At 40.4% G+C, this 25056-nt stretch overlaps 1 protein-coding gene across 14 annotated transcripts in view; it reads left to right on the top strand.

Annotated features, from left to right (window-relative positions):
* EPB41L3 (erythrocyte membrane protein band 4.1 like 3) overlaps positions 1 to 25056 on the top strand; it is a 280869-nt gene that overhangs the window by 171736 nt on the left and 84077 nt on the right. For all 14 annotated transcript variants that reach the window (XM_066247533.1, XM_066247531.1, XM_066247544.1 and 11 more), the window contains one exon: positions 877 to 1074. In XM_066247533.1, the coding sequence (XP_066103630.1) occupies positions 1021 to 1074 (54 nt within the window). In that variant the 5' untranslated portion in view covers positions 877 to 1020. The remainder of the gene's footprint in view (positions 1 to 876; positions 1075 to 25056) is intronic.

Genomic DNA, 25056 nt, shown 5'->3' with positions numbered 1-25056 from the left:
TCTGTTATTATGCCAGTGGGACAGTAGTAGTCTAGCCCAGGAGTTGAATTTGCACTAATACCTTCGGTGGTCATTTAATAGATAGATGAGGGGTGTAAAAAGAGTAGCTGGATGGCAGTGCACAGAGATTTCTACGGGGAGTGATTCAAGGGAGAATTTTATTGTTACATAGGACGTCCTCTGCCGTTTTGAGTCTTAGTCTGGACTAGACTGTTGTGATCCGAAAGCAGATTAAAGCTTTGGGCCAGATTTGATCTGTTCTTATACTGGCTCATTACAATGAGGGGAAGCGCATTTAAGGGATTACTTAGTGATGAATTTCAGTGCTGCTGGCTTCATTGAATTGATTTAAAGCCAAACAAATATTTTAACAGTTGTAAAATTACTGAGAAGATTAATACTTGAAGTTCTTGTAGGCCTTAAAGTTTATAAGATGCCTGGTATGTAGATTTGGAAATTATGGGGCTATAGAAGATTCCAGTGAATAAAGAAAATGGAGTATACTAGGCGAAATCTAGATGATTTTTTGTAAAGATCAGTAGTGTCCAATGCCTTTTTAAAAATCCAGGAGTCTATTTGTTTTTTCTTCTTTGCTCAGTGAAGTCCCAGTGGCATTTGCTCAGGGTTTCGAAAGTAAATCCTTGAGTCAAACTGCAGTGAGCCCTACTGGTGCATCTAAACGTCAGAAGTTTTTTAGGTAAAATTGTTAGCATTATAAATATCTGTATATTTATATTCTTTTCTAATATCCTAGTTTAAATGTCTTTCATCCTTTGAAAACTAGGAATGCCTGTTGGTAAAGTGTTCTGGTGTTGCCTGAGCAATGCAATATTTATTCCCTGCCTTGCAGTGAAAACCACTCATTGTTCTTCACAGGTCACTGACAAGGAGCGGGAATTTGCTGCTAGAGCTGCAAAACAGCTCGAGTATCAGCAATTAGAAGACGATAAACTTTCCCAGAAATCATCCAGCAGTAAACTCTCTCGATCTCCATTAAAGATTGTCAAAAAACCTAAAAGCATGCAGTGCAAAGTGACGCTTCTAGATGGCTCAGAGTATGCCTGCGACGTGGAGGTAAGTGTGTATTTACTACTTGTTTGTCCCAGAGCCTGAAAGCTGGGGAGTGTTGGCATAAAACATACAAGATGTCTCTTTATTCTTTTGGAACTCTGAAAAAAAAAAAGAGAGAGAGAGAGAACCTGTTTTTAAATACAAAATTAGTTCCCAAGTCTCTAACAGGATCGAATGACTAGAAAGACTTATAATGTCACCCAAATGTCATAATCAAAAGAAAAATGTGTTCTTCTTTTTAAAAATACCTGCAACACTTTCCATGGTAGGAAAAAGAAGTTGGAGGCCTTAATCATCAAGTTTTCTCTAATATCCTGGCTGTGAGCTATCGTTTAAATGAATTTGGTCTTTTCTGTTTGAATATTTTATGGCCAAGTCAGGTGTTTCCTGGGAGAAACTTGGAGAGTTCTGGTACATCAGAGCATTGGGGTAATTCAAACTGTGGATGTCCTTTTCTTGCTGAATGAATGAGTAATCTTTTTTTTTTTTTTAATAAATTTTTATTAATGGTAATGGGATGACATTAATAAATCAGGGTACATATATTCAAAGAAAACATGTCTAGGTTATTTTGTCATTAAATTATGTTGCGTACCCCTCGCCCAAAGTCAGATTGTCCTCCGCCACCCTCTATCTAGTTCTCTGTGCCCCTCCCCCTCCCCCTAACTCTCTCCCTCCCTCCCTCCCATGTCCTCCCTCCCCCCACCCCTGGTAACCACCACACTCTTGTCCATGTCTCTTAGTCTCTTTTTTTTTTTTCTCTTAGTCTCATTTTTATGTTCCACCAATGTATGGAATCATGTAGTTCTTGTTTTTTTCTGAGTTACTTATTTCACTCCTTATAATGTTATCAAGATCCCACCATTTTGCTGTAAATGATCTGATGTCATCATTTCTTATGGCTGAGTAGTATTCCATAGTGTATATGTGCCACATCTTCTTTATCCAACTTCTATTGAAGGGCTTTTTGGTTGTTTCCATTTCTTGGCCACTGTGAACAGTGCTGCAATGAACATGGGGCTACATGTGTCTTCACGTATCAATGTTTCTGAGGTTTTGGGGTATATACCCAGTAGAGGGATTGCTGGGTCATAAGGTAGTTCTATTTGCAGTTTTTTGAGGAACCACCATACTTTCCTCCATAATGGTTGTACTACTTTACTGTCCCACCAACAGTGAATGAGGGTTCCTTTTTCTCCACAGCCTCTCCAACATTTGCTATTACCCGTCTTGTTGATAATAGCTAATCTAACAGGGGTGAGGTGGTATCTCATTGTAGTTTTGATTTGCATTTCTCTAATAACTAATGAAGCTGAGCATCGTTTCATATATCTGTTGGCCATTTGTATCTCTTCCTGGGAGAAGTGTCTGTTCATGTCCTCTTCCCATTTTTTTATGGGATTGTTTGTTTGTTTGTTGTTGAGTTTTATGAGTTCTTTGTAAATTTTGGATATTAGGCCCTTATCTGAGCTGTCGTTTGAAAATATCATTTCCCATTTAGTTGGCTTTCTGTTTATTTTGTTATCAGTTTCTCTTGCTGAGCAAAAACTTTTTATTCTGATGTAGTCCCATTCATTTATCTTTGCCTTCACTTCTCTTGCCATTGGAGTCAAGTTCATAAAATGTTCTTTAAAACCCAGGTCCATGATTTTAGTACCTATGTCTTCTTCTATGTACTTTATTGTTTCAGGTCTTATATTTAGGTCTTTGATCCATTTTGAATTAATTTTAGTACACGGGGACAGGCTATAGTCGAGTTTCATTCTTTTGCATGTGGCTTTCCAGTTTTCCCAACACCATTTGTTGAAGAGGCTTTCTTTTCTCCATTGTATGTTGTTGGCCCCTTTATCAAAGATTATTTGACCATATATATGTGGTTTTATTTCTGGGCTTTCTATTCTGTTCCATTGGTCTGAGTGTCTATTTTTCTGCCAATACCATGCTGTTTTGATTATCGTGGCCCTATAATATAGTTTAAAGTCAGGTATTGTAATGCCCCCAGCTTCATTCTTTTTCCTTAGGATTGTTTTGGCTATTCGGGGTTTTTTATAGTTCCATATAAATCTGATGATTTTTTGTTCCATTTCTTTAAAAAATCTCATAGGGATTTTGATGGGAATTGCATTAAATTTGTATATTGCTTTGGGTAATATGGCCATTTTGATTATATTTATTCTTCCTAACCAAGAACAAGGAATATTTTTCCATCTCATTGTATCTTTTTCGATTTCCCTTAACAATGCTTTGTAATTTTCATTATATAGGTCCTTTACATTCTTTGTTATGTTTATTCCTAGGTATTTTTTTGTTGTTGTTTCAATCATGAAGTGGATTATTTTTTTGAGTTCGTTTTCTAATATTTCATTGTTGGCATATAGAAAGGCTATGGACTTTTGTATGTTAATTTTGTATCCTGCGACCTTACTGTATTGGTTTATTGTTTCTAATAATCTTTTTGTGGAGTCCTTCGGGTTTTCGATGTATAGGATCATATCATCAGCAAAAAGTGATACCTTTACTTCTTCTTTTCCAATATGGATGCCTTTTATTTCTTTGTCTTGTCTGATTGCTCTGGCCAGAACTTCTAGCACCACGTTAAATAAGAGTGGAGAGAGTGGACAACCCTGTCTTGTTCCTGATTTAAGGTAGAAAGTCCTCAGTTTTATGCCGTTTAATAGGATGTTGGCTGATGGTTTATCATATATGGCCTTTATCATGTTGAGATATTTTCCTTCTATACCCATTTTGTTGAGAGTCTTAAACATAAAATTGTGTTGTATTTTATCAAAAGCCTTTTCTGCATCTATTGATAAGATCATGTGGTTTTTGTTCTTTGTTTTGTTGATATGGTGTATTACGTTAACCGCTTTGCGTATGTTGAACCATCCTTGAGATTCTGGGATGAATCCCACTTGATCATGATGTATTATTTTTTTAATATGTTGTTGTATTCGGTTTGCCAGTATTTTGTTTAGTATTTTAGCATCTGTATTCATTAGAGATATTGGTCTGTAGTTTTCTTTCTTTGTGCCATCCTTGCCTGGTTTTGGTATGAGGGTTATGTTGGCCTCATAAAATGTGTTTGGAAGTATTGCTTCTTCTTCAATTTTTTGGAAGACTTTGAGTAGAATAGGAACCAAGTCTTCTTTGAATGTTTGATAGAATTCACTAGTATAACCATCTGGGCCTGGACTTTTATTTTTGGGGAGGTTTTTAATAGTTTTTTCTATTTCCTCCCTGCTGATTGGTCTGTTTAGGCTTTCTGCTTCTTCATGACTCAGTCTAGGAAGGTTGTATTGTTCTAGGAATTTATCCATTTCTTCTAGATTGTTGTATTTGGTGGCATATAATTTTTCATAGTATTCTACAATAATTCTTTGTATATCTATGATGTCTGTGGTGATCTCTCCTCTTTCATTTTGGATTTTATTTATTTGAGTCCTGTGTCTTTTTTCCTTGGTGAGTCTTGCCAAGGGTTTGTCAATTTTGTTGATCTTTTCAAAGAACCAGCTCCTTGTTTTATTGATTTTTTCTATAGTTTTTCTGTTCTCTATTTCATTTATTTCTGCTCTGATTTTTATTATCTCCTTTCTTCGGCTGGTTTTGGGTTGTCTTTGTTCTTCTTTTTCTAGTTCCTTAAGGTGTGAAGTTAAGTGGTTTACTTCGGCTCTCTCTTGTTTGTTCATATAGGCCTGAAGTGATATGAACTTTCCTCTTATTACTGCTTTTGCTGCATCCCAGAGATTCTGATATGTCGTATTTTCATTTTCATTTGTCTGTATATATCTTTTGATCTCTGCGCTTATTTCTTCTTTGACCCATTCATTTTTTAGAAGTATGTTGTTTAGTTTCCACATTTTTGTGGGTTTTTCCCCCTCTTTTTTGCAGTTGAATTCTAGTTTCAAGGCTTTATGATCAGAAAATATGCTTGGTACAATTTCAATTTTTCTAAATTTGCTGATATTGTCTTTGTGGCCCAACATATGGTCAATTCTTGAGAATGTTCCGTGTACACTAGAGAAAAATGTATACTCTGTCGCTTTGGGATGAAATGTCCTGTAGATGTCTATCATATCCAGGTGTTCTAGTATTTCGTTTAAGGCCACTATATCTTTATTGATTCTCTGTTTGGATGACCGATCTAGGGCCGTCAGCGGTGTATTGAGGTCTCCAAGTGTGATTGTATTTTTGTTAGTTTTTGTTTTAAGGTCAATAAGTAGCTGTCTTATATATTTTGGTGCTCCTTGGTTTGGTGCATATATATTAAGGATTGTTATGTCTTCTTGATTCAACTTCCCCTTAATCATTATGAAATGACCATTTTTGTCTCTAAGTACTTTTTCTGTCTTGTAGTCAGCATTATTAGATATGAGTATTGCTACGCCTGCTTTTTTTTGGGTGTTGTTAGCTTGGAGTATTGTTTTCCAGCCTTTCACTTTGAATTTGTTTTTATCCTTGTTGCTTAGATGTGTTTCTTGTAGGCAGCATATAGTTGGATTTTCTTTTTTAATCCATTCTGCTACTCTGTGTCTTTTTATTGGTAAGTTTAATCCATTTACATTTAGTGTAATTATTGACACTTGTGGGTTCCCTACTGCCATTTTATAACTTGCTTTCTGTTAGTTTTGTATCTAGTTTGATTCTTCTCTTTTGTTTTTCTATCATTTGTTTTTGTTTGTTTGTGTTCCATACTTCTTTCCTCTGTTGCTACCTTTTTTAAGTCAAGTGTTTTTGTGGTGGTTTTTTCAAGGGTGGTTACCATTAAGCAATGAAAAGGGTACCTACCATATTCATTGTAGTACCCTATCTTATAAGTATTTCTGCACTTCATCGTCCTTTGCTACTGTTAATCTCCATCCTCTCCCCCCTTTTTTTCCTTTGTTGTCACAGTTTAAGTTTGGTTTTATTGTGTTCTTGGTGGAGCTGTTACTTGTGGTGTTGTTTTCTTTTGTTCTTTGAATCTGGTTGGAAAACCCCCTTTAGTATTTCCTGGAGTGGGGGCTTTCTGTTGATAAATTCTCTCATCTTTTCTGTATTTGTGAATGTTTTTATATCTCCTTCATACTTGAAGGATAGCTTTGATGGGTATAGTATTCTTGGCTGAAAGTTCCTCTCTTTCAGGGCTTTAAATATTGGGGTCCACTCTCTTCTAGCTTGTAGAGTTTCTGCTGAGAAGTCTGATGATAATCTAATAGGCCTTCCTTTATATGTTGTACTCTTCTTTTCCCTGGCTGCCTTGAGAATTTTTTCTTTGTCATTGGTTTGTGTCATCTTTATTATGATGTGCCTTGGAGTGGGTTTGTTGGGGTTAAGAAAACTTGGTGTTCTGTTTGCTTCTTGAATTTGAGGCTTTAGTTCTTTCCACAGGCTTGGGAAGTTCTCGTCTATTATTTGTTTGAGTATATTCTCCATTCCATTTTCTTTCTCTTCTCCCTCTGATATACCTATTATTCTTATGTTATTCTTTCTGATGGAGTCAGACAATTCCTGTAGGGCTTTCTCATTTTTTATTATTTTTGAGTCTCTTTCTTCTTCTCTCTGTTGTGCCTCAAGTTGTTTGTCTTCTATTTCACTAATCCTATCCTCAATCTGGGCTGTTCTGTTAGCTAAGCTTGTTACCTCGTTTTTCAGCTCGTGAATTGAGTTTTTCATTTCTGTTTGATTTGTTTTAATAGTTTCAATTTCCTTGGTAATATATTCTTTGTGTTCATTGAGTTGTTTTCTGATCTCCCTATATTGCCTTTCTGTGTTTTCTTGTATATCTCTGAGTATTTTTAAGATTTCTATTTTAAATTCTCTGTCATTTAGCTCCAAGGCTTCCAATATGTTGTCTTTTCTCCATAGATTTTTCCACATCTATTTGTGTTACCTCTCTTTCTTTTGTATCCATAATATTCGATTTCCTCTTTCTTATTGGCATCTGAGGGTGGTCTTGTTGATAGCACTAATTAGAATTAATAAAGAGTAAAAAGTAAAAAAAAAAAAAGGTAAAACACCCCACAAAAAAAACCAGTAATAATTTATTATTTCCCCCTTTTTTTCTTTCTTCTCTTTCCCTCCTCTCTCCTCCTCAGGGAAATATCGTGCGTATAATGGAGGGCCTGATTTGGGGTGAAGAGTTCAAGGGGCAAAGAAAGGGAGTAGGGACCTACTAAATGCAAAAAAGAAAAAAAAAAAAAGGAAGAAAATTTTAGACAAGCATAAGATGATTTGCTTGTAAGTGATGGTCAACTAAGAGATATAATGAGAGGGATAAGAGGGAACCAGAAAAAAGGACCAAAAAAAGGATAATAAAGAAGAAAAAAAAAAATAATAAGTAAAAATCTGTTGTATTAAGTGGAGCGAAGACTAAATACAATGGAGACCTTGGGTTGGGAGGACCCAAAATGCCACAAAAATAAACAAACAAGAAAAAAACAATAACAAAAGCAAAAAAGAAAAATAAAGCCAAAAAAAGCCTTGAGTCCCAAATTAACTAATTTGTTCGTGATTGAGGATTAAATGGGAGGAAAGTAAAACGAGAAAAGAAAAAACGAATAGAAAGGAAAAAATAAGAAAAAGAGAAAAACGAAGGAAGAAATAAAAAAGGAAGAGAAAAAAACAAAATAAAGCAAATCAAAAAAAAAAAACAAAAGAGGAGAGAGTGAGAGTTAAGTGTTTTGGAGTATAACCTTAAAGGAGGGTGAGGATGAAGAAGAGAAATAAAATGTAACAGTTATGGGTAGTGTAGTTCAAGAAAAGGGAAGCATAAGATGGGCAGAGAATAGAAGGACTGAGGTGGAGGAAATAAAGGCAATAAGATAGAAGAAACAAACAACAACAACAAAAAAATTAGTGGAACAAGTTGTAAAGTCTGTGGATTTTTCTTGATTTTGAGAGGTTAACTTCTTCCTTTTTCTTTTCTCTCCCTCTTTCTGGTCGGTGACTCTGTACCCCAGGCTCTGCCCCTGTGTCACACTTAGGTAGGGATTTGAAGTTGATGGGATTCTATGGCAATGTCATATAATTGGCTTTAGTCTTGCTGGTAGTCAAGGCTTGTTGGTGTTTGCAGGGTCCAACGATGAGAGAGTTCGCTTTCCTGGATTCTCTCTCCTAGTCCCCCCTTCCTGAATTAGCAGCCTGGTGATCCAGCTATAAGGCTGCAACTGCTTCTGCCTGGGGAGTAAGAGGCTCAAAGAGCTGGGAAATCCCCACTCTATCCCCACTCAGTGCAAGGCTTTGGGAAAGGCTCTGGCAGTCAGGGCCTCCAGTGTAATCAGGCGGGGGTGGGAGTCAATTGTTGTCAAGGTGACTGTTCAGCGCCTAGCATTCAGTTGGACCTCTCAACCCAGGCTTTCCACACTTTGTAGCCTGTTTTGGCTGGGAAGAAGAGGCACTAGTCTCTGCTTGCGACTAGTGTAGATCTTATTATCTGCCAAGTCCCTCTTGTTAGCGTTTATCCCTGAATATGGAGGCTCTATCAATCAGAAGTTGCCCCCGCCCCTTTAGCGAGAGGCACTAAAAAATATCACGCCTCTTGTCTTGGATCGCTGAACTGAGAGAGATCTTATCAATTAGAACCGAGGGTGCACAGATTTCATGGGTTAAGCTAATTTCAGTGATTGGGTCGCAGCTGTGCTCCCGAAGGTATTTTAGGCTGCCTGCGCGCGCCCCTCCCCCAACGCTTGATTGTTAGCTTGAATGGCTGGGTGAGGTGTCCCGCCCACGGAGAGAATCTCCCAAGTAGAAGACCACCCTGGTGCCTCTCCCGCTCGCCCTGCCGCTGGCGGCTGAATCGCACCAGGCGCAGGATAATGGGGCACCCTGGGTGTGCGGGCCAGTAAGGCGCTCTGGGCGCGTGGAATGCCCAGGGCACGCGCGCGAATTGAGTGCTCCGGGCACCAGTGGCTGGCGACTCTCACTCGCAGTGCGTGGGCCGCTGGGAACGTTAGCGGTGCTCGCTCTGCAACCGGACCGGGCGCTCGCCTGCGGCTGCTCACTGCTCCTGAGTGTGGGCGGTGCTCGCTCTGCAACCAGACCGGGCGCGCGCCCGCGGCTGCTCGTGGCTCCCGAGTGTGGGCTGACTCACCACAGGCGCACTCCCTCGCGGCTTGAATGAACGTCGCTGCGGTAGCTTCCTCCACACCCTCGTCTCTCAGATTCAAGTGATAACAGTCCTTTCGCTTTCAGTTTGTGTGGAACTCCGGAATGCTCCGAGGATAAATTTTTCTGTTTCTAGTTGATAAATTTGTTGTGATTTAGGGGAGATCTGTCGGTCGCGCTGCTCACGGCGCCATTTCCGTGACGTCACTCTAATGAGTAATCTTAAAATGTGCAATGTGGTGGGCATTGCAGCTTGAGTGTTCTTTTGGTAAAGAAAACAAGTCCGTCAGAGAAGAGGAAGTTGAATGACTTTTATCTGAGGGGTGCAGCAGGCCCAAGTTACCAGATGACAACAGGAAAACCTGTGCATAGCTATGGAGATGGGTGGTTGTTGAGTTCTCCGAGTGTCGAGTGTCGCAGAGAGTACACACAGGGTATGAGCTCAAGCGGAAGGAGCTGGTAGGTCTCTGTGGCACTACCGGGAAAAGGGCAGCTTGCTCTGTTAGCAAGGCGATTCCATTTCAGAGGTCATGTTTTCATTCCTCTCGCCTCCGGGCCCCTGCCCTTTGTCACAGAGGGTCTTTACACACTCCTTTATGCCAGCTCCTCCCACCATATGCTTACTCAGTTCATGTCTTCCACTGAGTGAGCAAGAGCCACTCCCAGGCCCACTGGCAGTGTACGCCTGTGCCTTCCACATTTCTGTCCCTCTTTCCCCGTGTCACACACACAGCTCTGAGCTCACCTGAGTTCCTGTGTCCCACACTCATTCAGCTCTGCTTTCTCTGTCTACAGCCCCCACCCATATCATTCCTGTTACATTTTGCATAATACACTCAGGCACTCAGTGTTTTTCTTGGAATAGAAGATTCAAATCCATTTCATGTTGATAACATCATTAAGGGTGGGGATGGGGTTGGGATACTACAGTATTATCGATTGCAGGAGCATAGAATATATCTATATGGTTTTTTGTTTGTTTTTTTCCTGTATTTTTCTGAAGCTGGAAATGGGGAGAGACAGACAGACAGACTCCCACATGTGCCCGACCGGGATCCACCCGGCATGCCCACCAGGGGGCGACGCTCTGCCCACCAGGGGGTGATGCTCTGCCCCTCTGGGGCGTCGCTCTGCTGCGACCAGAGCCATTCTAGTGCCTGGGGCAGAGGTTAAGGAGCCATCCCCAGCGCCCGGGCCATCTTTGCTCCAGTGGAGCCTCGGCTGCGGGAGGGGAAGAGAGACAGAGAGGAAGGAGTAGGGGAGGGGTGGAGAAGCAGATGGGCGCTTCTCCTGTGTGCCCTGGCCAGGAATCGAACCCAGGACTTCTGCACGCCAGGCCGATGCTCTACCACTGAGCCAACCGGCCAGGGCCAATATATGTTTTTGAAAATAAATTATTAGATCAAAACTTATTTAGTCTGTCATATATTTATAGAATTTTTGTTATTGTATAACTTGAGAAATACTGATGGGTTGCTGAAGGGTGAAATATATGTTCCAAGGACCCTACCTAATGTTGCCTTGCACGGATTCATTTCTTGCATTTTTGTGGCTTTGATTCTGGCTAAAATCTTAGCCCGGGTTATTCAGTTGTTGATTTGGATGTTTATTCTGGAAATGGGGAGATACAATAATATCCTCCTACCTGTGTTTTTCTATGAAGCGTAAAGGACTTTTGTAACCTTAAAAGAGGTTGTATTTTTCCATTGTGGATCCACTTTCTGGAAAAATTGATCTAAGTCAAGAGAAGCTTTTTTGTTGCTGTTAACTTCAAGGAGAGTCTTTTTATTGATTCCATTATACGGTATAATAGAAAAGAGGGCGTTACCAGACAGACCTCTGGTCACAGATACCAGAGTGTTCCGAAGGAGAGTTTATGGTGTTTCATGTAAGGAGAGTAAATGCCTCAGGACTGACCAAGGTCTGTGTAGTGTTGAGAATTTTGCTAAATTTAATTTTATAAATTCATGTTTCAAATTTATTAAAGGTAATTTGTGTTTTGGAGTACAGACTTCTCATTTTGTAGTTAACTTTATATACAATTCATTGGTACTTTTATTGTCACTGTGAACATTTGGAGTGTCAGGGCAATGCTGGTCAGTTATTTTCCTTTATAATAAAGTATTTTTATAAACTTTGAAAGGGTCTTAAGAGTAACTTTTTTTCTGTCACAAAAACCTTTGCCAGCAGATTATTTTCAGTTTTAGAACAACCATCAACGGTAGGAAAAAAAAAACGTGTTCACTACAGAAAGTGTTGAGAAGATGGAGAAATTTGGAGGTGGTCAAGTGAAATGGGTTTATTTGCAGCTGCCTGGTTGAATAAGAAAAGTGGTTGTGAACCAGCGGCATGGTTCTCAGGGTGGGAATAAGGTGCTAGTTGGAAAAATGTATTCAAAATGACTCTTGTCTTAAGATACAAACTGTGGAACATAGACCTTGACTGCCAAGGTACACAGGGTGTAACAGGTAAACAGAGATTGAAAAACTTTACCCTGGGGAAGATATCCTTCAGTCTTTGTTCTCCTTTAAAATAGTTTTATCAACATCTTGGATGAAGCACCAAAAAAATTTTTTTAAGTGGATACAGAGCTTTAAAAGTGACTAAGGAGTCAGAATCCATGTGTGAAGTGGGCATATGGAACACTGGAGCAAAGTAGCAAGATAAGAATTAGCAGGAGGTAAAACTTCACTCTGTTTTTAAGGATTAAGTACAAAATAGAAATGTGGACCCTGGGCAGTTGGCTCAGCAGTAGAACATCAGCCCAGCATATGGAAGTCCCGGGTTCAACTCCTGGTCAGAGCAGACAGGAGAAGCAACCATCTGCTTCTCCACTTCTTCCCCATCTCTCTCTCTCTCTCTCTCTCTCTCTCTCTCTCTCTCTCTCTTTCTCCCTGTCTCTTCTTTTCCTGCAGCTATGGCTCAGTTTGAGCAAATTGGCCCCAGGTGCTGATGATGGCTCCATGGTCTTGCCTCAGGCACTAAAGAGGCTCGGTTGCCAAGCAACAGAGCAGCAACCCAGATGGGCAGAGCATCACCCGCCCAGTAGGGGGCTTGCCGGGTGCATCCTGGTTGAGTGCATGCAGGAGTTTGTCTCTGCCTCCCCGCCTCTCACATTAAAAAATAAAAAATAGAAATGTGTTTGGGGAAAGGGTGGTCAGACTCAATGACTATAAAAACTCCACACAAACCAGCAGTGCAGTAGCTGTCAGACATGATCATGCCATCCCAGGCCACTTTGAGGGACGTGCAGTGTGTGGTTTACTGACAGGGTGGTGAGTCGCCTGAGTCCCTGTGCTAGAGAGGTCCTAATACGTGGTGTCTTGTTCAGTTCTCATGTGACAAGAATGCTCCAGGTTTACCAGATTGGGGTGCGAATGGAATCATTCACTTGTGACCCACATTTGAAGTTACATCCTTAAAGTTTCCAAACCTAAGTTTGCTCAAATGGGGATGAAAGTATTTGCCTTCAAAAGGCATTATTGAGAAGATCAAAGCTGAGACTGTATATGAACACTGTCTGGGATGTAGTAAACTTGATAAATGGTAGCGTCTTACAATAATAGTAACAGTGAATTCTGATTTGAGCTTATTTATGGAGAGTGATGGGCTGGTGAGGGATCCCCAGACAGCTCGGGGTCTGGAGTAACACAGAAACAGTGGGGTCTACTCTAACAAGCATTTTTTGACACCATCAGAGATGCTGCTACTGAACTGTTTCAAATTTCCTTCTAGCAGTGGGCCGAGATCATCATAGCATTCAGTGTTTTTCCATTTGAATGACTTTTACTCTAAATAATTTTTCAAGTTCTTAGTCTCGATTATCTAAAATATAAAAAGATCTTATCATCAGTAAAATGTAAGAGAAGCTTTTTTGGTTGTTGTTTTTTTTTTGTTGTTGTTGTTGTTGTTTTATTCAATAAGAAAAGAGAAGGCAGAGAGACTCCCACATGCATCCCGACTGGGATCCACCTGGCAGGCCCACTAGCGGGTGATGCTCTGCCCATCTGCGGCCATTGCTTTGTTGCTCAGCAACTGAACTCTTCTTAGCACCTGAGGCAGAGGCCATGGAGCCATACTCAGTGCCTGGGGCCAACTCACTCCAATCAAGCCATAGCTGCAGGAGGGAAGGGAGAGAGAAAGAGAGAGAAGCAAGAGGGCACTTCTCTTGTGTGCCATGACTGGGAATCTAACCCGGGACATGCACACGCTGGGATGACACTCTAACACTGAGCCAACTGGCCAGGGTGAGAAGATCTTGTTATACTAAGAAAAGGTGTTTTATAAAAACACTTATAAAGTAATTTGATAGGTATGTTTGGAAAATGTTTGCATGCTACCAGATTTTCATGTATGCCAACAAACTCACTAATCCTGTCATTCCCTTATTATTTGTATTGGACCATTAAAGAACACAAACAGCTTTCTGTAAACAGTTTGTTATCACTGTTGCTGTATATTTCTTGGACATAAATTTTAAAAGAGAAAATAAATAAAAATGCCCCAGTCACATGCAATAAAAAAATAGTGCTCGTCACATATATTTTAGTCCCATTGCTTCTGTGTTCGGTGGACTCAGTTGAGTCAGACTAACTAGCACACAACATATTTCCAAACAAATATCCAATTAGAAATTATTTCTCTTATTTGGATACCATTCTAATCTAGTCTGATACAATTTTAGGAAAAGAAGTCAAGCACGGTCTGAAATTTGAGTCCATATTTCATAATGTAGGTTTGCTGCTGCATATAGAAAATGTTTAAGCCATCTTTTGGTGTGGTGTGGTGTGGTCTGTCCTCCACAGAAACTGGATTGGTGGAAGAGTCTAGAGCGTGAGTGGAGGGTGACAGAGGGTTTACCATGGCAGGTGTTTCTCACAGAGGCCCTGCCCTGTGTCTCCACGCGTGTGAGACCTCAGTTTACTCTACTTATGGGTGATTCAGTAGCGAAGGGGACTTAATGCTTATGAGACCCAGGTGAGTCCTCGGATAGCACTCCAGGGGAAGACGCCAATGAATAAGCCACATTGCAGAGATTTATATCCAGATCGGGGCAAATAAGAAAGAGCTGCTTAAGTGCAGCAATCAAATCATAAAACCGGTTGGCTCAGTGGTAGAGTGTCGGCCTGGCGTGCAGGAGTCCCGGGTTCGATTCCCGGCCAGGGCACACAGGAGAAGCGCCCATCTGCTTCTCCACCCCTCCCCCTCTCCTTCCTCTCTGTCTCTCTCTTCCCCTCCTGCAGCCAGATGTGAGGGCAATCTGGCTGCGACATCTGTCACCCCATTGATCACCAGGGTTGATTCGGCTGATCTGGCTGGCTAGGCGAGTGTCCCCTTCCTCCCTCACCGCTCCATGTGCGTTCCTCCCAAAGCTGTGTGCTCAGTCGAGGAGGACGACCTTCCCCGCTAGAGGAGAGGACCGTTCTACAGTCAAGGGTATATGAGTAGCTGTGCTCCCCTGCTAGAACCTCCAAACAAGTCTCAAGCCCCTCCCGCAGCCAAGGCTCCATTGGAGCAAAGTTGGCCCGGGTGCTGAGGATGGCTCTGTGACCTCTGCCTCAGGCACTAGAATGGCTCTGGTTGCAACAGAACAACGCCCCAGATGGGCGGAGCATCGCCCCCTGTTGGGCATGCCAGGTGGATCCCGGTCAGGTGAATGTGGGAGTCTGTCTGACTGCCTCCCCATTTCCAGCTTCAGAAAAATACAAAAAGGAAAAAAAATCATAAAAGCCAGTGCCCCAGGTCCAGTCCTGTTCAGAGCCTGGCGGGTTGAGTGAGCTCTGTGACAGACCATTCAGAGTCTTCCATTATGTCCCAGAAGCTGGAGTCAGCACAGAGACTGTGGAGTTCACTCCAAAGAGCATTTCTTGATAACCATCCGGAGATGCTTCTAAGGAAGCAGAGAGGGTGAGGAAATTTATGACCCTGTCATAAAAGTGCTGTCAGGAAGGGATTGTTAAAAAGTTTTCCAAATGTTTTGTCTCACCCGTGGCCCAAGTAACTGTCTGAATTTATTGTACTTTTTACATACTCCTCTTACTAGGGTTCGACTGGAAAAACAAATTTAGTGTCTGAATATTCCAACTTCTGTAGATGTCACACAAATAAAAAACCTTACAATTCCAGTGAAAGTTCTTGACAGCAAAGAGTCGCCATAACCCAGAAAGTTAATTAGAGCACCTGTTGCCTTTCATGGATTATAAGAAGTAATCATGATAATGATTTTTTTTTCAAACCAATACAAGCATTGTTCATTCCACCATAAGTGTCAGAGGTTTTCATTCTGTGTGTAAATTCCTATTTCACGTCTCAGTGGTCTTCTCAGCAGAGTGACTTACTGTGTCATACTGTCGGTGGCACAGAGACCAAGTGGCCTGATCTCACAGAAGCTTTCCTGATTGAACCTTGATACCCCTGGGAACTCCCAAGTGTGGAAGGGTCCTAATGAGCTTGGTTTCCTTGTGTGATGACTTTGGTGCAGCCATAGGAACCGTTACATCCAAGGACTGTTACATGCACCTGCTCACTTACCTATCATAGTTAGCGTTACATCTGCCCAAGATACTGAGATTTGTCCTCATTATGGCAAACCCTTTTTACTAACATTGTGAAGCCTCTTTTCCTGGATTTTATTCTTTTCAAATAATAAACTCTAATAGTCCATCATGAGTATAGACACGGTCCAGTAAACCCTCTCAACAATATTAAGGTTAAAAATACAACCATATATGTCAAGAAATACAACCAGTAAAGCCCTCTGGTGTGTCACTGTACTGTGAATTATGTTTGGGCAGCTAAGTGAATTTTGGAACTCAAGTGTCTGTGCACTGGGTAACTTATACTATATCAAGGATTAAAACCACTGAGGAGGCCCTGGCCAGTTGGCTCAGTGGTAGAGCGTCGGCCTGGCGTGCAGAAGCCCTGGGTTCGATTCCCGGCCAGGGCACACAGGAGAAGCGCCCATCTGCTTCTCCACCCCTCCCCCTCTCCTTCTTCTCTATCTCTCTCTTCCCCTCCCGCAGCGAGGCTCCATTGGAGCAAAGATGGCCCTGGCACTGGGGATGGCTCCTTGGCCTCTGCCCCAGGCGCTAGAGTGACTCTGGTCTCAACAGAGCGACGCCCCCTGGTGGGCAGACCATCGCCCCCTGGTGGGCGTGCAGGGTGGCTCCCGGTCGGGCACATGCGGGAGTTTGTCTGACTGTCTTTCTCTGTCTCCAGCTTCAGAAAAATACCAAAAAAAAAAAAACAAAAAAAAAAAACCCACTGAGGAATTTTGGGGGGTTTTACTACGATTGTCTCATGGTGGTAAGGACTGACTGGCGGTTTATTTTCCAATGTTAATACTCTGACATCATGCTGCTGAAATAAGTTTGCTCTTTAACTTACTGTTCCCCCAACTCCTCATGTTCCCACTGTGTGTCCCGACCAGTTAGTGTCACCAATTGGTGACATGAGCTTTTCCGCTCTGTGCTCAGGCAGAGGGCCTTCACAAGTGAAATGCTCTGTGGCCTGTGAGTTTTGTGTTGTCCATTCGAGTGCAATGTCATATTTATCTTTGTACTTCACACCACACTGGTTGATTTTCACAGAGTAAATACTCCTTACCTCTTTAATGAGGGACATAATCTTTTGGGTTTAAAAATAAGCCAAGTTTTCTAGTCCTGTGATTAAAATTTCAGGTTTACTTTATATTTTTATATCTAGTTTACTTGCATTTTGCCTCTTTCAGAAACTTCCTCAACTCTATTTCTGGAAGTTTTTGCGTGTGTTCTGGAAGAAATGTCTTTTTTCTCTTTATGGCCTTCTTTTTTTATTTATTTTTTATTTTTTAATTATAATTTTATTTTTTTAATGGGGCGACATCAATAAATCAGGTTACATATATTCAAAGATCAACAAGTCCAGGTTATCTTGTCTTTCAATTATGTTGCATACCCATCACCCAAAGTCAGATTGTCCTCTGTCACCTTCTATCTAGTTTTCTTTGTGACCCTCCCCCTCCCCCTTTCCCTCTCCCTTTCCCCCTTCCCCCTGTAACCACCACACTCTTATCAGTGTCTCTTAGTTTCACTTTTATGTCCCACCTACGTATGGAATAATGCAGTTCCTGGTTTTTTCTGATTTACTTATTTCACTTTGTATAATGTTATCAAGATCCCACCATTTTGCTATAAATGACCCGATGTCATCATTTCTTATGGCTGAGTAGTATTCCATAGTGTATATGTGCCACATCTTCTTTATCCAGTCATCTATTGAAGGGTTTTTCGGTTGTTTCCATGTCCTGGCCACTGTGAACAATGCTGCAATGAACATGGGGCTGCATGTGTCTTTACGTATCAATGTTTCTGAGTTTTAGGGGTATATACCCAGTAGAGGGATTGCTGGGTCATAAGGTAGTTCTATTTTCAGTTTTTTGAGGAACCACCATACTTTCTTCCATAATGGTTGTACTACTTTACATTCCCACCAACAGTGTATGAGGGTTCCTTTTTCTCCACAGCCTCTCCAACATTTGCTATTACCTGTCTTGTTAATAATAGCTAATCTAACAGGTTTGAGGTGGTATCTCATTGCAGTTTTGATTTGCATTTCTCTAATAACTAAAGAAGATGAGCATCTTTTCATATATCTGTTGGCCATTTGTACTTCCTCCTGGGAGAAGTGTCTGTTCATGTCCTCTTCCCATTTTTTTATTGGATTGTTTGTTTGTTTGTTGAGTTTTATGAGTTCTTTGTATATTTTGGATATTAGGCCCTTATCCGAGCTGTTGTTTGAAAATATCATTTCCCATTTAGTTGGCTGTCTGTTTATTTTGCTATCAGTTTCTCTTGCTGAGCAAAAACTTCTTAGTCTGATGTAGTCTCATTCATTAATTTTTGCCTTCACTTCTCTTGCCATTGGAATCAAATTCATAAAATGCTCTTTAAAACCCAGGTCCATGAGTTTAGTACCTATGTCTTCTTCTATGTATTTTATTGTTTCAGGTCTTATGTTTAGATCTTTGATCCATTTTGAGTTAATTTTAGTACAGGGGGACAAACTGTAGTCCAGTTTCATTCTTTTGCATGTGGCTTTCCAGTTTTCCCAGCACCATTTATTGAAGAGGCTTTCTTTTCTCCATTGTGTGTTGTTGGCCCCTTTATCAAAAATTATTTGACTATATATATGTGGTTTTATTTCTGGACTTTCTATTCTGTTCCATTGGTCTGAATGTCTATTTTTCTGCCAATACCATGCTGTTTTGATTGTCGTGGCCCTATAATATAGTTTGAAATCAGGTATTGTAATGCCCCCAGCTTCATTCTTTTTCTTTAGTATTGCTTTGGCTATTCTGGGTTTTTTATAGTTCCATATAAATCTGATGGTTTTTTGCTCTATTTCTTTAAAAAATGACATTGGAATTTTGATGGGAATTGCATTAAATTTGTATATTGCTTTGGGTAATATAGCCATCTTGATTATATTTATTCTTCCTAACCAAGAACAAGGAATATTCTTCCTTCTCATTATATCTTTCTCGATTTCTCTTAACAATGGTTTATAGTTTTCATTATATAAGTCCTTTACATTCTTTGTTATGTTTATTCCTAAGTATTTTATTTTTTTTGTTGCAATTGTGAAGGGGATTATTCTTTTGAGTTCGTTCTCAGTTGTTTCATTGTTGGCATATAGAAAGGATATTGACTTCTGTATGTTAATTTTGTATCCTGCGACCTTACTGTATTGGCTTATTGTTTCTAGTAGTCTTTTTGTGGATTCTTTGGGGTTTTCGATGTATAGGATCATATCATCTGCAAAAAGTGTTACCTTTACTTCTTCTTTTCCGATATGGATGCCTTTTATTTCTTTGTCTTGTCTGATTGCTCTGGCTAGAACCTCTAGTACCACATTAAATAAGAGTGGAGAGAGTGGACAACCCTGTCTTGTTCCTGATTTAAGGGGGAAAGCCTTCAGTTTAGTGCCATTTAATATGATGTTAGCTGATGGTTTATCATATATGGCCTTTATCATGTTGAGATATTTTCCTTCTATACCCATTTTGTTGAGAGTCTTAAACATAAAATTGTATTGTATTTTATCGAAAGCCTTTTCTGCGTCTATTGATAAGATCATGTGGGTTTTGTTCTTTGTTTTGTTGATATGGTGTATTACGTTAACCGTTTTACGTATGTTGAACCATCCTTGAGATTCTGGGATGAATCCCACTTGATCATGATGTATTATTTTTTTAATATGTTGTTGTATTCGATTTGCTAGTATTTTGTTTAGTATTTTAGCATCTGTATTCATTAGAGATATTGGTCTGTAGTTTTCTTTTTTTGTGCCATCCTTGCCTGGTTTTGGTATGAGGGTTATGTTGGCCTCATAAAATGTGTTTGGAAGTATTGCTTCTTCTTCAATTTTTTGGAAGACTTTGAGTAGAATAGGAACCAAGTCTTCTTTGAATGTTTGATAAAATTCGCTGGTATAGCCGTCAGGGCCTGGACTTTTATTTTTGGGGAGGTTTTTAATGGTTTTTTCTATTTCTTCTCTACTGATAGATCTGTTTAGGCTTTCTGCTTCTTCTTGACTCAGTCTAGGAAGGTTGTATTGTTCTAGGAATTTATCCATTTCTTCTAGATTGTTGAATTTAGTGGCATAAAGTTTTTCATAGTATTCTACAGTAATTCTTTGTATATCTACGGTGTCCGTGGTGATTTCTCCTCTTTCATTTTGGATTTTGTTTATATGAGTTCTTTCTCTTTTTTCCTTGGTAAGTCTTGCCAAGGGTTTGTCAATTTTATTGATCTTTTCAAAGAACCAGCTCTTTGTTCTATTAATTTTTTCTATAGTTTTACTGTTCTCTATTTCATTTATTTCTGCTCTGATTTTTATTATCTCCTTTCTTCGGCTGGTTTTGGGTTGTCTTTGTTCTTCTTTTTCTAGTTCCTTAAGGTGTGAAGTTAAGTGGTTCACTTGGGCTCTCTCTTGTTTGTTCATATATGCCTGAAGTGATATGAACTTCCCTCTTATCACTGCTTTTGCTGCATCCCATAGATTCTGATATGTCATATTGTCATTTTCATTAGTCTGTATATATCTTTTGATCTCTGCGCTTATTTCTTCTTTGACCCATTCATTTTTTAAAAGTATGTTGTTTAGTTTCCACATTTTTGTGGGATTTTTTTCCTTTTTTTTGCAGTTGAATTCTAGTTTCAAGGCTTTATGATCAGAAAATATGCTTGGTACAACTTCGATTTTTCTGAATTTGCTGATGTTTTTGTGGCCCAACATATGGTCAGTTCTTGAGAATGATCCATGTACACTGGAGAAAAATGTATACTCAGTCACTTTGGGATGAAATGTCCTGTAGATGTCTATCATATCCAGGTGCTCTAGTGTTTTGTTTAAGGCCACTATATCTTTGTTGATTCTCTGTTTGGATGACCGATCTAGAGCCGTCAGTGGTGTATTGAGGTCTCCAAGTATGATTGTATTTTTGTCAGTTTTTGTTTTAAGGTCAATAAGTAGCTGTCTTATATATTTTGGTGCTCCTTGGTTTGGTGCATATATATTAAGAATTGTTATGTCTTCTTGATTCAGTGTCCCCTTAGCCATTATGAAATGGCCATTTTTGTCTCTGAGTACTTTTGTTGTCTTGTAGTCAGCATTATCAGATATGAGTATTGCTACACCTGCTTTTTTTTTGGATGTTATTTGCTTGGAGTATTGTTTTCCAGCCTTTCACTTTGAATTTGTTTTTATCCTTGTTACTTAGACAAGTTTCCTGTAGGCAGCATACAGTTGGATTTTCTTTTTTAATCCATTCTGCTACTCTGCCTTTTTATTGGTGAGTTTAATCTGTTTACATTTAGTGTAATTATTGACACTTGTGAGTTCCCTATTGCCATTTTATAGATTGCTTTCTGTTAGTTTTGTGTCTTGTTTGATCCTTCTCTTTCGTTTTTCTATCTTTTGTTTTTATTTGGTTGTATTCCATACATCTTTCCACTGTTGCTATCTTTTTTATCTCATGTGCTTCTGTGGTGGTTTTTTCAATGGTGGTTACCTTTAAGTAATGAAAAGGGTTCCTACCCTGTTCATTGTAGCGCACTATTTTGTGAGTACTTTTGTACTCCATCGTCCTTTGCTACTGTTAATCTCCATCCTCTCCCCCCTTTCTTTTTGTTGTTGTCACAGTTTAAATTTGGTTTTATTGTGTTCTTCTTGGAGTTTTTACTTGTGGCTTTATTATTATTTTTTTGTTCTTTGTATCTGATTGGAGAACCTCCTTTAGTAATTCCTGGAGTGGGGGTTTTCTGATGATAAATTCCCTCATCTTTTCTGTATCTGTGAATATTTTTATTTCTCCTTCATATTTGAAGGATAGCTTTGATGGGTATAGTATTCGTGGCTGAAAGTTCCTCTCTTTCAGGACTTTAAATATTGGGGTCCACTCTCTTCTAGCTTGTAGAGTTTCTGCTGAGAAATCTGATGATAATCTAATGGGCCTTCCTTTATATGTTGTATTCTTCTTTTCCCTGGCTGCCTTGAGAATTTTTTCTTTGCCGTTGGTTCGTGCCAATTTCATTATGATGTGTCTTTATGGCCTTCTTGCCACAGACTCTTATGAGCTGGTAGGTTGACCTCGTACAGCTTTTCTAGGTCTCAAGGAAGGATCTGCTCTCAGAAGTAATTTCCCTTAGCACACCTGGGTTTAGACTTAACTTGAAGATTTGGGGAAAGACCATTATAACAGAAAGAATACCTACTTCTCCAAGTGTCACTTTCAGGATTGACAGACCTGAACCCTGCTCCCAGGTCCCTAACCACTGTCCCCCTGCCTGGCACCATTCTGCATCCGTGTGCTGGGTGTCAGCTTCTACTCACCCACTGTTCACTCCGCCCTAGCCCCAGAAGCAAAGGACGTTCTTTCCTGCTTTAGTCCAGGGCATTCCACATTTCCTTCCTCAGGAGGAATTTCCCAGCCAGTCCCTGTGTGGAGACCACCGCCTCCCATTCAACACAGGTTTAGCCAGCTCCATGATCCCAGTACAGGAGTGTCTGCCACCCGCCTCCCATTCAACACAGGTTCAGCCAGCCCCGTGGTCCCAGTACAGGAGTGTCTGCCACCCGCCTCCCATTCAACATAGGTTCAGCCGGCCCCGTGGTCCCAGTACAGGAGTGTCTGCCACCCGTCACCTTCTCCAGGCTCTTCCCTAGACATGGACCTAAGCTTACAGCTTTGAAAATCTGCTTAAGGTGTAGTCTTTACCGGGCTCCTCGTTAATGTCTTTGTGTTTTCTAGAATACATTATCATTCATTTTTGCACATAGTAGATATTGAAATATTTTTTGACAAGGGAGTAGAGTGACTGACTCATTTGAGTTGTTAAATAGTATCTTAAGGCAAATTCATTTTTCTTGTTTACAACAACTATATTTTGTAGAACTAACATCATCACACTGTATATAAACGATGCCAAGGAGTTTCACTAATTTTGCAGGGGGTTAACATAAAGTATTTCTTTGGGCCTGTTCTGTCCCAGGCACTGATAATTAAGAGTAAAAGACTTCAGGCCTAGATGTGGAATCGTCTCAGTCATAGAGGTATGCGCTCTCAGGTTTTAAAGGGACACTGGAAGCAATTTTGTCTCTACCTCATTCTACCGATGAGAAAGTGGGCCTGGAGCAGTTAATCTGAGGACACAGCCTGAAAAGCGCAGAGAAGGGCCAGTCCCAGACCTCCTGTCCTCTGCATAGAAGCCTCCATACTGTGGCATCAAAACATTGTAGACCATAGCAGCAGAAGGAACAAACCAAAATACAGCATTTACCTCCAGCATGGACTTGTAAAATAGTAGGAAGAAAAGAGAAAAAGGAGAAAGAATAATTTTCAAATTAATATTAGATTTCTGACTATCTACTCTATTTGTAATTACATAAGATTTTGATATCAAAATTGATTGATTTGTTTTTCTGTAGGTAGCTATGTATGTCGTTTGGGGTAAGTAGAAGGAAGGGAGACCAGCAGCATCTGTTTTCCCAGTTCACCTCTTCATCTCCTCCCCTTTTTCCCCCACTCCGCCCTTCACCTCTCTCCTTCCCTCCCCTCTGCTGAGGGCTGGAAGACTTTGAAAGTGCCTTGAAGTACATTTATAGTAGACACCTGCATGGCTTCTGCAGCGATCCCTGAGTCTTTGGTTTGATTATACTGTCATGAAATAAGGTTCTATGTGAAGACTAGAACTTGGAAACGATACTTTTTATTTGGGGAAGGAAGAAAAAGAATAAAGAAGCTCTTCCAAGTGGTTTGTGCAGCAGTGTTCAAAGCTTAGCTTAGCCCAGGGTTCCCCAAACTTTTTATACAGGGGACCAGTTTACTGTCCCTCAGACCGTTGAAAGGCCAGACTATTAAAAAAAAACAACTATGAACAAATTCCTATGTACACTGCACATATCTCATTTTAAAGTAAAAAATCAAAACGGGAACAAATACAATATTTAAAATAAAGAACAAGTAAATTTAAATCAACAAACTGACCAGTATTTCAATGGGAACTATGGGCCTGCTTTTGGCTAATGAGATGGTCAATGTCCAGTTCCATATTTGTCACTGCTAGTCGTAACAAGTGATACGACACGCTTCCGGAGCCCTGACGCCTGCATCCCACGTCACCGGAAGTAGTACTGTACCTGAGCGATGCCGCACTTTGCGGCACCACCACATACAGTACTCCAGGATGCATCTTGTGCTCCTCTCACTGACCACCAATGAAAGAGGTGCCCCTTCCGGAAGTGCGGCGGGGGCCACATGCGGGCTGTAGTTTGGGGACCCCTGGCTTAGTCCTTTGTTGTCACATGGTGTGATTGTAAGCAAGTTCTGGGGTCCGGCTCCAAGCAGCACGGCCGATATGAACTGGAGGCCTAGCCATCCCTTCTGTGGAGAAACACTTTTCACCATACACTGATTTTAGCCACAATATTTGTGATCAATTGCCAGTTCATTTCATAATTACAGCATTTCTCCCAGAAAGACAGGTTATAGTTTTCAAGATTATAGCTCATCTCCGCTTAGTTAGCATTTAAATTGATGCTTTTCTTTTCATGGAAGTGTTCTTGGCCTTCATGAAGTTTAGGAGGCAGGCTTCCTTCCGGTGGTATCAGCCACAAGATTAGAAAAATCTTTTCATAGATGGATAATAAGCTGGAAATTTCTACATGGTGGATAATCTTTTGAATTGTGTATACATTTCTACATGGTGGATAATCTTTTGAATTGTGTATACATTTTTTTGTTGCCTTCAATTTCAGAGGCTGGAGTTTTTTGACATTGTCTCCAAATTCTGAGGCCTGCAAGAGCACCTGTGAGCTCTTTGATTGGAGTTGATGTCTGGTGAATGACAGGTTCTTAGAGTTAGAGGAGAACTTGCGCTCTAGTTCAGTTCCCCCAAAATGTGTATGTACTAGACATGTGTGTGTGTGTGTGTGTGTGCATGCACATGCGCACAACAAAATATCGAAGTAGGTTCAGGGACCATTGGAGTGCAGCATGAAACTGAAGGCCCTGTTATAGGGACATGGGAAAATATTTACCAAAAACCAGCTTTCAACATGACTACCGTCATGCGCAGATCGCTGATCCAGTCTAGAGGGGAAGTGCACAGGAACAGGCAAGTGATTAGTTTTAGGATTTGGCTTGCACATCTGCCTCCCGGCTCAGTGTCCAGCTGACATAAGAAGACAGGTGCCTATGGTGCTCTTAGTTTGAAAAACGTTTTTAATGTAAAAGGAAATATAAAACTGCATTTATGAATACCTTTTGTGGTTTTACTATTCCTGCGATCATGTTAATTTTTATAGCTGAGGAAAAAGGGAGACCTTGTCATAGTGGTATTACAGTCCAGTCTTGTTTGCTGT

This window comes from Saccopteryx bilineata, chromosome 11, assembly GCF_036850765.1.
Source record: "Saccopteryx bilineata isolate mSacBil1 chromosome 11, mSacBil1_pri_phased_curated, whole genome shotgun sequence".
NCBI lineage: Eukaryota > Metazoa > Chordata > Mammalia > Chiroptera > Emballonuridae > Saccopteryx > Saccopteryx bilineata.
This window is presented reverse-complemented; position numbering and strand designations above follow the sequence as displayed.